An 11,922-nucleotide genomic window follows, 5' to 3' on the forward strand; every position below is an offset into this window, starting at 1 on the left:
GTTGCCGGATTGTTGCTGCCGCTGGTTGTCGAACTCTGTTGTCAACGGGTTGTCGGACTTTGTTACCGGCGGGTTGCCGGACTGTTGCTGCCGACGGTTGTCAGATTTCGTTTCCGGCGGGTTGCCGTATTTTTGCTGTCGACAAAAGTCTTTTTATTATAATCAAAATATGAGCTCCCAGATTTTGATGGTGTTTGTATCTGGTTGTGCTTTCCATCTATAGCTCCAATTGTGTTTGGAAAATTCCAATGTTGCTAAAATCCCGTGCTTATATTTTTCCACTCATTTAATGTTGGTAGATTAAGATACTTAGTACTAAGTATGTTTGAAATTATTTCACATGTTTCTTTAACTGTGGAATAAGCAGTTGATATTGTTGAACAAAGTTAACGTATACATTCAAATTTATACTTATCTCAGGTTTACAGTTATAATAGCTTCACACAAAGTTACTAGGGTAAAGGTTTATTTCTATTGGTAGATTATCGACTCTGTTATTTTACTATGTTTCCGCTCTAGTGATATTATATATTCATAGATACTTTAGTTACTGAGACTCACCTATAGAGATATAAGAATAGAGTGCGCAAGCGAGCTGAAAAGGCGATAGAGGAATAGAAAGAGAACGCTGCATATGGGCCCCTGCTGTCTTTGTCTATGCGCGCATGTGCAGTGATGTGCAGGTCATGAAAGATTGTACCTTGGTATTCTCGGTTTTATCTCGTTCTATCTCTATGTCGTTTTTAGCTAACCTTCTTCTTATTTAAGCAAAAACATTTTAAAATGACAAAGAAATGCTTGATATGTAAAACAGAAGCATCTCCTAATTCCAATTGTAGTTTTCACACGTAAGTACATATTAATATCTCTAACCTCAAAATTTAATTAATTTTTAATGGACAATAGCAAAACTGTATACTTTTATAAATATTTAATAATGTGCATTTGATATTATATTGTTTGTAGTAAAATTTTTATTTTTTTATTTTTTTATATTTTATTTCTTTGTGTTAAATAATAAGACTGATTTAAAAGATTTAATTTTTGTGTTAAAAAAATTTAATTTTTGTGTTTAAAAAATTTAATTTTTGTGTTAAATAATAAAAGACTGAATAGAATTCTATTCTATTCTATGATTAACATTGTATGAACAACATGTAATAAATTTTGTTTTATTATTATATATATTGAGTATATTTATATACAATTCCATATTCAATTCCATATTAAAAAAAAAGTAATATTTTATGGTAATACTATGTACTTTGCTGTAATAAATTGGTAATTTTGGGAATTATTATTTAAGGACATATTTTCAAAGGGGTTCAAGGGGTTAGAACATAAATGCGTTATTATAGGTTATATCTCTACATGCGTTATAGGCTGCATTCCGATATTCACCGTCAGCAACTTTCAGTACTGAAAATCTATAGTATACGTGACATAAAATATAGATTTGCAGTATTGACGTGAATATCGGAATGCAGCCATAGACACTGAGCAGCGCAAAGACGCATGCGTGCATAGACAAAGACAGCAGGGGCCCATATGCAGCGTTCTCTTTCTATTCCTATATCGCAGTCTCTTACGTGCGAGCATATGACTCGCGCACTCTATTCTTATATCTCTATGGACTCACCGCGCTACACTTTTCGCTTATCGCTTCTTGATAAAACACGTGTGTACTAGCGATCACAGTTGTAATAAAGATACAGTTTCATTTAATCTCATCGAGTTTGTCTTCGACTCATTGTATCAATCCAGCACATTCTGACAGATATTCCAATGCGATATGCTAATGCTACCCATGTAGCACAGCAGCGTGCAAAGCGCTTTGAAAGCGCTTTTAAGAATGCACCTCCCAAAACCGCTGTGAGTTTCGCACTTTTTTGACAGATAGCTATTTTGATGGATTTTGATTCATAGTGTGCCAAAAATGATTTCTAAGACTAAAACGTTGCTTGAAAACATGTAATTCACTTTGAAAAACACTCAAAAACACTTTCGTCAATCATGCGCGTAAAAAGCGCTTTAAAAGCTGTTAATAATAAAGAAATGATTACGCAAAAGAAAGGTTACAAAAAGGCTCGCTGTATTTTACTCGCTAAGATTCTCTGTTCTTACAAGTGAATGAAGGAGAGAATCCCAGGGATGGCCACCACCTCTTCGAATTCGCTGTGCTGGGTACATCCCATTTGCACGAGCAATTCCGCCAGATCTCGCGTCTCATTTTCGCTCTCGGGCCTCGCTCGGAAATTGATGATGGCGGCCTCGTCCTTGACCGGCCGCCGGATCTCTATCCATCCCTCTCTTTTCTCAACTAGGCGTTTTGTTAGGGCAATGGACCTACGGGTCCATCGCATCCTTCCTTCGAGTGGTCGGATGTGGCCTAGACCACAGGGGATGGCCTGCCATTCAAGCTGACGGAAACGATCCTCGAGGATGTAAACCTCGATCATAGGCCGCTGGACGGCGCGGCCCCAGTCTCTGAGGGCAACCGTCACTCGGTCCCCTCTTTCAACTTGGAGCACAAAGCCCCTCTGCCACCGTCTTCCTTCACGAACGGCGACCTCCGTTTCGGGCACGATCTGGTCAGGTGGGAGGTGGAGGAACTCGCTCTCCCGATTCATCCTTCGCGTTAGATCTTTGATGATGCCGCAATCTCGGGGTTTATATAAGAAAATGTAAAGAATGGAAGGGGTGGATTTCATGTGGGGTGTGTCTGGTTTTCGTTTAAAGGATTTCGGGTTGGCGGGATGTTTCTAATTTTTGTTTAACGGATTTCTTATTGGTTGAGATGTTCCTCACCCAAGAGGTAGATTCTTAAGTTTTTGCCTATCCTGGAAAGCTAGAGACGGTTATCGATTTTTCCGGTTTTCCATTGGTAAGCCCCCCTCTTAAGGCCTCACTGTCTTTTTGGGGGTGTAACCCATTGGTTCTTTCCAGTGACGCATTTGTTTTTTGGCTATCGCCGATTTCTCTTTTATTGGGGTTCCTTACTTATCTTGCGACCCTGTTTTTATGTTGACAGACGATCCATACTTCTAAATTTTAAGTGCAGTTTTATTGCAAACAGAAACTTCCGCCACGTGCTCTTAAGATTTCTAAAAGCACGTATTAGGTTTCGTTTCTGTTTGTCGGAACATCGCACGGCCAGTTTTGAGTGAGTCGCGCGATATAACAAAGATCTCCATCATCCCCCGTCTGGAGTTAAGGCTCCTTTCTGCGCGTCGTGTTGCCGGGTTTATAGTTATGGGTCAGACGAGGTTGACGAGAATCTGGTCACCATATTCTTCGTCTGTTAGTAATTTGTCATCTGAGGGGTTTTTAGTTCCCCAAGCAAATAGGTAGTTTGGTCATAAAAAAAAGGAATGCGAGATTTTTAAGTTATAGATGTGGATGATATACATATATGTGATGTGGGGGACTTTGCCCGCACCCACTCACTATTAAAATCTGAGATCAATATAGCTGATTCGAGAACTTAACTATTGAACACATGCGGCGGTATTTGGATGATATACATATATGTGATGTGGGGGGCTTATTTTCCCGCACCCACTCACTATTAAAATCTGAGATCACAATATAGCTGATGAGAACTTATATAACTATTGAACACATATGGTATTATATTAATTGTCGGGAAGGCATCGCATTCCTTTTTTGCGAGGTTAGATGCGAGGCAATCGATAACCGATCGATAACCGTACTCGGCTTGTTTATCCTAATCTTAGGGCTATCTTAGGTGCATAAGAATTCCCGCGAAAAAGGGATATCGTGGAGTCCGCAGGACGTAACATTGAAAAGAAACGGAAAGCAAAGGTTTTAATTCAAAGCAAAAAGCTAAGTTTTTAAAAATAAAAGGTGTATGATTTGCCTCTGATGATTTTGTATTGTGATAAAAATTTAATATGAATTTACATAATTACACATACGTTTTGAGGAATTTTCATTCGTCTTGTTGATGCACGTGGAAGCAGGTGATACTAACGTGCGTTCATTGTGGGTGCTGACCGTGCTGACATGCAATGGCGCTGATGAAACAGACTTTGTGGGACTAGGAGGAGTAGGTGGTCCGCCTTCATTTGTGGATAAAGTACTTGATGTCCTAATTAACAAAATTAATAAATAATATTATACAATATGCGTTATAATTTGTACATATACGATGCAACACATGCAGACAATTTTTTTAATGCGTAGAACATGTTTACAAAAATTTAAAGTCATGACCACTCCAGAGACGCACAAAATGTTTTGATTTTGTTTAGTCGCTTAATAAAAAGTAATTAGCACGGTGATAGGTGAATGGGACAAAATGGAAATGTTTTGTGGGCTTTTGGAGTGGGCATGATACTAAAGTGGCAGGAAATAGTAGAATGATTGGTACTTACGGCCTTGGTTCCATGCTGTCACTCAGGAAGCTCATTGCTTCACTAAATCTGAATGTGCTTTTACGTTTTGAGGTAGATGCAGACCGACTTGCAACATATTCATTTCTTTTCTTCCTGTCTTTCATATAACAATCCTTCAAATACTTCCATCGTTTTTTGACACCATAAACATTCATGATTCCTGTATGGTATTGCAGATATTAGAAAAGATTATAATATTATTCAATGTATATATATACATACATACATACATATATAAATACAATACGCATAAAGCCGTAATAAATACTTAATGATTACACAATTTCGTACCTCCCATAACATTGCATACTTCATTCCAAAGAGCATTCTTTTTTAGCATTGTTCGTTCACTAAGTGGTAGCCTATGATCATATAATGCAGGCTTCTGGGCCACGCGTAAGCTATTAGTATTTCGTCAACTGTCGCTTCCGTACCCTGCGTCTGTTTACTCTCCAAAATGTATGTCTGATCTTTCATTTCATTGTTGGTTTTATTGCCTGCAAAATATACATCCCTCATAGAAAACGATTCTGATCGATTAAAATGTATTGATTATACGTATAACTAATTATAACTCTAAACTGACCTATTGTTACAATATTGTTTTCATCGATGATTAGAACGTTGTTGTGTTGAAAATAATCACTATTGAAGCAGGTATGCTTCAATGGGTCCGCATTGCTCGGCATGATCCACTTGCAATACCCGCATTTTCTGTTCTGAAATTAATAATATAAAGAAAAGGGAAAGACCTTCAATAAGACAATAAAAAATGGATGATATAAATATTAATATATAAATATATAAATTATGTAAACATTAAATATTAAAAAAGTAACATAACCTAATTAAAATCTTATAAAAAGTAATTTAATTTCCAAAAAGGATTAAAATTAAAAACTGCAATTAATCCTCTTAACTGATTATAATTACAATTTATAATAATGATAATATTTCTTACTACTTGAGATATTTTCTTGTTCATGTTGATTCTTGACACATATGCACAATGCACATGTATGTATACCACGGATGACGGAATTGCGCAGTTCCGCGAAGAAGAGGTTAAAACTGTCCGCTAAAAAACCACGGAAAGTCGCTGAAAATCACGGAACACTTGTGATTGGTCAAGGCTCTCGTTCCGCGATTTTCTGCGTACGCCGTTCCGCTGCATAAGTTTGCACCCTTGCGTCAATCTTCAGTCATGGACTTCGAAAGGGAGAGCCATGCGAACCTGTTGCACAGAACTCGGCGCGGCGTTAGGATAGATCCTCTTGCGAGTGATCGGCGATTTGGTTGCGGGGCATGTGTCGCGCACACTCACGTGTCAGAAACCGTGGCGGAGTGGCGATCGGCAACGCGGACGCGAGCGGTAGCAAGAAGCACGGTACTGGTTTTAGGTACGATTGCGAACACGTAGAAATAGATAGGATAGGGTTACGATATCCAAATAATTTGATTACTATAATCGTGGGGCCCAAATTTTTCCCAGAGTAACGTTAAATCGGCAGTGTCAGGGACAGGTGAGAGCCCATAGGAGTCCCGAAATTTCGTTTGTATAGGTTATTATTGAATTTAAAAAAATGTTTATTTAAGGCAAGCCGTAATGCGAGAATAAATTCTTCTTTGGAGATATCGCGTTTTTTCGAGATATGCTCCCATCTGTTCAGCCATGCTGTCAACGGTTAGGTCAATAGGGACGTTTGTAAAAAGTGACACGACGTCGAGAGAAATGAGAATATAGTTGTCTTTAAGGTGCTGGCCATTCAAATCTCTGACCAGTTGGAAACTATATTTTATGTGGCTATTTGCTTTTGGGATGCTGGAGGATATTATATTGTGTAAAAATCTTGCAAGGCTATGCAATGGACCGTCAATAAAGGACACTATGATTCTTAAGGGGTGATTTTGTTTATGAATCGAGTATATATATGAGTCGTTTCTGCTTTCAACGTAGAGTGAATAATTTAAACATCCTTACGGATATCGATACACTATACAGTAACATTATATTAATTTAATTAATATATTCGTAAAATTAGATTTACACTATTTTGAAAGTAAACGGCTCATATTCTTAGTTCTTTTTTCTGAGGAATGGTTTACAGTAATGTTGAGAATTAAGTGAGCAAAGCCTTTACATTACATAAGTGAGATCTCGATGTACGTATTGTAATTACGTGCGCCTGTGTGTAACAAGTCGAACGAACAAAAATACATCTGCGCTGTCAATGGCGAACATTGAAAATACGAATTGTATAATATTAATTATATGTTGTGCGATAATGTTTTGTATAAATTATGCATACACAATACATTATTAAAAGAATTCTATCAATCTTCGTCTATTATTCTTTACCTTCCACAACCACAACGTTACCTAATATGATATATTGACACATGATACGATATATTTGTCCATAATTTCCTGACTTATATAATGCATCTTCCATTAAACTAATTAAAAAAACATTTTGTTATTTTGTATTTTCTGTTACCCTTTAATCTTAGTAAATTTTTTTATTTGAAGTCATAAAGAGTACTGTATATTAGAAGATTTTATTGTCTTTATCTTATTATATAAAACTTTTTATTAATAGTCAGATTGGAAGCTCGAGTATTAACTTTTGCATAAATTAACACAGATAAAATAACTAAATTTTTTTATTATTAAATCGAAAATGCATAGATGCGAATCGTATAAAAACAGTACAAATATTAAACGGAAAACCTAACTGTAAACAATTAACGAAAATTTTGCAATGCATAGTGCAAATATTTATTGATTATTAATTATACAATTAATATTCAATACTCAGGTTGAGGATATCCTCACCTGTTAATTACAGTCAATCCAAAGCAAGGTTGTTGGTCGATAAACTAGATCGTTAATTAATACTTTGCTCAGGAAACTAGAAACAGTTGATATATACATATATATTAATTTTCAGTATAAATGTAATAAAGATAATTATTAACTGCATCGTAAATATAAAAGTGGAAACATTAATTAGTAATGATCTTCAGCACAGGAAACGATATGACATGGTTTCGTTCGAGATCATCAAGTGATAACCGTTACTGGTCGTCGGTATCAGAAAATACGAAGCTACTGATGATAAGTCGTAGTAGATATTTCTTATTTTATACATCATCCTTATAAGGGGATCCTATAGCCGTCTGTATTACCGACAAAATTACCATTTTCACAGTTCTAGTCTTTCGTCGCATTAATTTGACAGAATTGAATGCTTCTCCACGATTGCAATACATGTATCAATGATCTCAGGAAACTTTAATTTTATACGGAAAACAAGAAATAATTACAGAATTACAGATTTCCTTACCTACTTTTAGCTCGATCAATATGGCGTCTCAAGTTGTAAACGAACTGTCAACTCATCATCATAACATATGTATGTACATACTTTATATAACATCACGCCAAGTATATTTTGCAACTGATGTTATATGCCTTTTTTTACATTTTTAATGTCTTTTTTTTAGGTGGATCTATTATATCATAAGTGCATGAATAATTTATGTTCATAATTATTATAGAAAATTATAGAAATTAATCATATAAGTTTATCATACAATCTCAAAAAATGTTTCATTGCTATATATGAATCGTGATTAATTGGTAATTCCGTGAATTTCTTATTGAGGTCTTGGAACATCATTAATTCTCAAGTGTATATTTTATAAACAGAGTTGTATCAAATTCTCAATTTTCTTTCGTTTTTATTTTCGCTATTATATCATATCTAATAGCATGTGCTGTATATGTATATATCTCATTTAAATGCTACGGTATACTGCTCTTTAATTATAATTTCAAACAGAGAAGTAAAAAAAGTCGACCCTATAAAAACTAATAAAAACTAAATAAGCTGCGCACACAGTGAGTTTGATTTTTCAAAGGTATATCCAATCACTTATAAGGTATTCATAGTTACCTTGACTATTTGATATTGTAATAAACAAATGTGATGTTGCCAAACAAAGACAAATGGGCAAAAGTAAGAGTTATAAGTGATTCTGTGCTTTTGTGTGAGTGCGGCCAGTTTAGTTATATAGATTCGTTGTCACAAGTCATTTGAAAATAACGTGACTCTCTTAAAATGAGTATTCTAATATCTAATGAAGATATATCTTCTTTTGCAAGACCAGATATTTTAGTTATTTAATTGGCTACATATAAGTATAACACATAACATTTTATATTTATCTATTTATTTAATGCCTAATAAAAACGAAATATTCACATTTATTTATAATTTATTTTAGAACAATTTTATCTTTTTTTTCCTTTTTGTAATTTGACTCTTTTAGCAGATGGTCATTTTTTTGTTTGGAATGGTTGGTTAGCGAAATATTAAAGCAAACTGTATTAAGGTATTCCTTTCACGGAAGAGCGTATTTTGTAGACGCTTAAGGTGCCTTTTCATGCTGACGCTCGACGCTCATTTTCAGCGGCAAGAAGGTCGCATGACCACAATTGACGCCGGCGTCAATTGAAATTCATGAAAAGGAAAACAGCGTCAAAATTTCGGCGTCTTCGCGCTGCTTTGGCTTTGACGCTTGAAGTTGGAAAAATCCAGCTTCTCTTTCTTGACGCTGGCATCATAGTGATGTCACGTGACGTCGCTCAACGCTGTTTTTCAGCGTCCCATGAATTGGCACCTTTAAGCAGGGCCTCAGCAAACTCTTGTATATTGCATTAAACTTATATAAAATCAAGTTATAATTGATTATTATGTTTAATTATAAGAAAAAAGTAAAAATATTATGTGTATTTAGAAATTTTTCATTTTTCGGTCAATTTTACTGTCAGAACAATATGACAACGCTGCGCTTTTCAGGGCACCGATTGTAAAATGTGAAGTTGATAACAAAAGTGTCATAAGTGTCAATTTCATTAATCAAAGAATATTGTGACATTTTCTTTTTATCAAAGAGAGATTTTATAATAATAATGAGTGATAAGAAACATAAAGTGAGGAGTAATGTGGGCAAAAATAAGGGACAATTTGTGAAAATAAAAGTTGATAATAAACCGTACGTGATGAACTGAAGTGTGACATGAGCGCACAGCTTGCAGCGTTGCCAAATAATTCCTTGAAAGTCACCATTAAAAATATTCATCTATAAACCACATTTCAAGTCAACGTTTAACATAAATATTTTGTTTAAATATTCGATAACTCTATATTTTTATCGGCACTATCGAAAGTATAGAGTTTAGCGGAATATGTAGCGCAGTTAATATTTAATATCTTAAGATATTTGATAAACAAATTATTACATTGAAATGTGGAAAATAGACTTTTTCGATAACGTCACATATAAAATATCGAATTTTCAAAGTCATAATTCTTCTTTATATGTTCGGTAATGTGGTTTAATTTTTTTCTGGCGTAAAGATATGCATTTTAACTTTCTCGTACCAAAAAATCAGTTAATTCTTAAGATTTTGGTGTCATGAAAGGAATACCTTAAATGGTAGATTTTGTTCACTTTCTACGATCAAACTGCCATTATATTCTTTTAGCAAAATCATTTGCGGCAGATATTTTCAAAATCTATTCTTGACAGATTTGGCTATGTAGGAATAATTATGTTTATAAAATTCTGTTCAATTTTTGCCGACAATCTGCTGTCAGATTACGACGGGCACACTCTTCCAGCACAAGACACGAGTTTAATCATTTTTTATCTCGACAAAAGTCAACATAAATTCCAACAAAAGCACCTTAATAATTTCTATAATTTAAAACAATTAAGAAATTTGAAATTCCTCATTCCGAGTTGGTTATTCTTATAGTTAAAATAAAATCACCCCGCTTAGAATACTTCGCGTGCTCGCGCGCGAAACTGCCGTCGCCGACGGCGGTTTCCGTTTCCCGGACGATGAAAGGCACCGTGGGAACACAACAATCGGCCGAGCCGACCGACCCGCCGTGGACCGTGGACGACGCCGTTGTATTGTCGAGGATGTCGTTCGTCGAACAACCGTCGCGGCGTCGCTCGGGCGAGAGATCGCGGTGCCGGCCAGGCTGCCGATGATCCTGAAGCAGTTCTGCAAGGCCGCACGCAGCCTTACGACCTGCTCAAGTGGTCCGGCTCGTACTTCCGCGCGCTGGCCGACGGCGAAAAGCCGTCAGTCAAGCCGCGGCTCGAGTACCCCGTCGTCGAGCACGGCCTCCGGTTTGACTGTGGGCTTCCTCAGGGTACTGCTGCGGCAGTTTGGACGTACGCGAGTGGCCACCGAGAAGACAAGGCTTCGACCGAGGTATCTTTTCAACAAGCACCAATTAACAGTGATATTATGTCAATACCCTAAAGAAAAAAATTTTTTATATTTTCTCAGAAATTTTGTAAGAATTAAGACTTGAAAAATTCTTAAAAAAATATATAATTTCTCTCTCTGAGATGCTTTCAAAAATAATTGGATGAGGCTTTTCGGAATATATTTCAGTTGCCGTATGTATGAAAATTTCTTAATTGCACAGATTTTCTCATATTTATTCAGATTTTTACAATGATAAGTACGTTGGCGGAAGAATCTGAAATATTTTATTTTTATTTTGTTGTGTGAGTTCTTTCGAAAAACGTTCTAATTCATATTAAAAAATCTGGAAAATTCTGAGCAAAGTCTGAAAATTTTTATAGAAATTCTGATTAATAACATGAAAAATTCTGATATTTTTCCACTATTATTATAATTTTTCATTCTGTGAAATATATGTATAATATAACACATGTTGCACATAACAGTTGAGTAGGAATATATAATATTGATATAATGTCACTGTTAGTTAGTGTTTGCTGCGTTTCTGCATATGATAATCTAGTATGATGACAATCCTTTCCAGATTACAACAAGACGCTGCCGGTCGAAACGATCTCGCGTCGCTGCGACTGCCTCTGCCTGGATCGCAGGGACCTCGACACGATCCTCGCGATTGGAAGATTTCGTCGCACCTGTCTGGTGAAGAAGTTTCTCGCTATAGCGGTGGGTCTGCTCGGCGCCAGTCTCACCGAGACGATGATCATGGTCTGCCAATTATTCAGCCACGAGCCGGACGGCGGATCCGCAATGATCCCGCTCACCTTGTTTATGGAGATATACGAGTAAAGCTCGGCATATAGTGATGCTTCAACTCTTTCTCCAGTTTTTGCTATTATATTGATTGCAATTGTCCGAATAACACGTTGTCCAAAATGAATAGGTATTTAGCGGGACTCGCGTGCGACGGCAACGAGAAAGACACGCTTGATCAAAATACAACGGAGCGTACCGCGTGTAAGGATGAAAGCTCCGTCGATCGTACCTGCTCCATAAACAGCTAAGACACCGACGTGGACATTAATTCGGAATTGATATCCAAGGACGAGGTCGATCTGTCAAAGAGTACGTTACTCTCCTCTGATGGAAATATTTTTCGCTGAAAGTACTATGAAATCGACGAAAAGGGAAATAAAAGTTGTTGAAAAATTA

At 36.2% G+C, this 11,922-nt stretch overlaps 1 protein-coding gene and 1 pseudogene across 1 annotated transcript; one reads left to right on the forward strand and one right to left on the reverse strand.

The window, feature by feature from the left end:
* Positions 1-30: 30 nt before the first annotated feature.
* Positions 31-3,377, reverse strand: LOC112461321. The gene is made up of 2 exons (XM_025026526.1): positions 1,640-3,377; positions 31-561 (listed from the first exon to the last, which is right to left on the reverse strand). The coding sequence occupies exon 1, from the start codon at positions 2,709-2,711 to the stop codon at positions 2,121-2,123; it is 591 nt and encodes a 196-aa protein (XP_024882294.1). The 5' UTR covers positions 2,712-3,377; the 3' UTR covers positions 31-561; positions 1,640-2,120.
* A 7,038-nt stretch (positions 3,378-10,415) lies between these two features.
* LOC112461364 lies at positions 10,416-11,889 on the forward strand (annotated as a pseudogene).
* Positions 11,890-11,922: the final 33 nt, after the last annotated feature.

Source organism: Temnothorax curvispinosus, unplaced genomic scaffold, assembly GCF_003070985.1.
Source record: "Temnothorax curvispinosus isolate PA1 unplaced genomic scaffold, ASM307098v1 QBEX01001204.1, whole genome shotgun sequence".
NCBI classification, from domain to species: domain Eukaryota; kingdom Metazoa; phylum Arthropoda; class Insecta; order Hymenoptera; family Formicidae; genus Temnothorax; species Temnothorax curvispinosus.

What these genes read in the sequence shown, in the direction of transcription:
- LOC112461321 (XM_025026526.1), bottom strand. Translation starts at nt 2,711, where the DNA reads ATGAAATCCACCCCTTCCATTCTTTACATTTTCTTATATAAACCCCGA.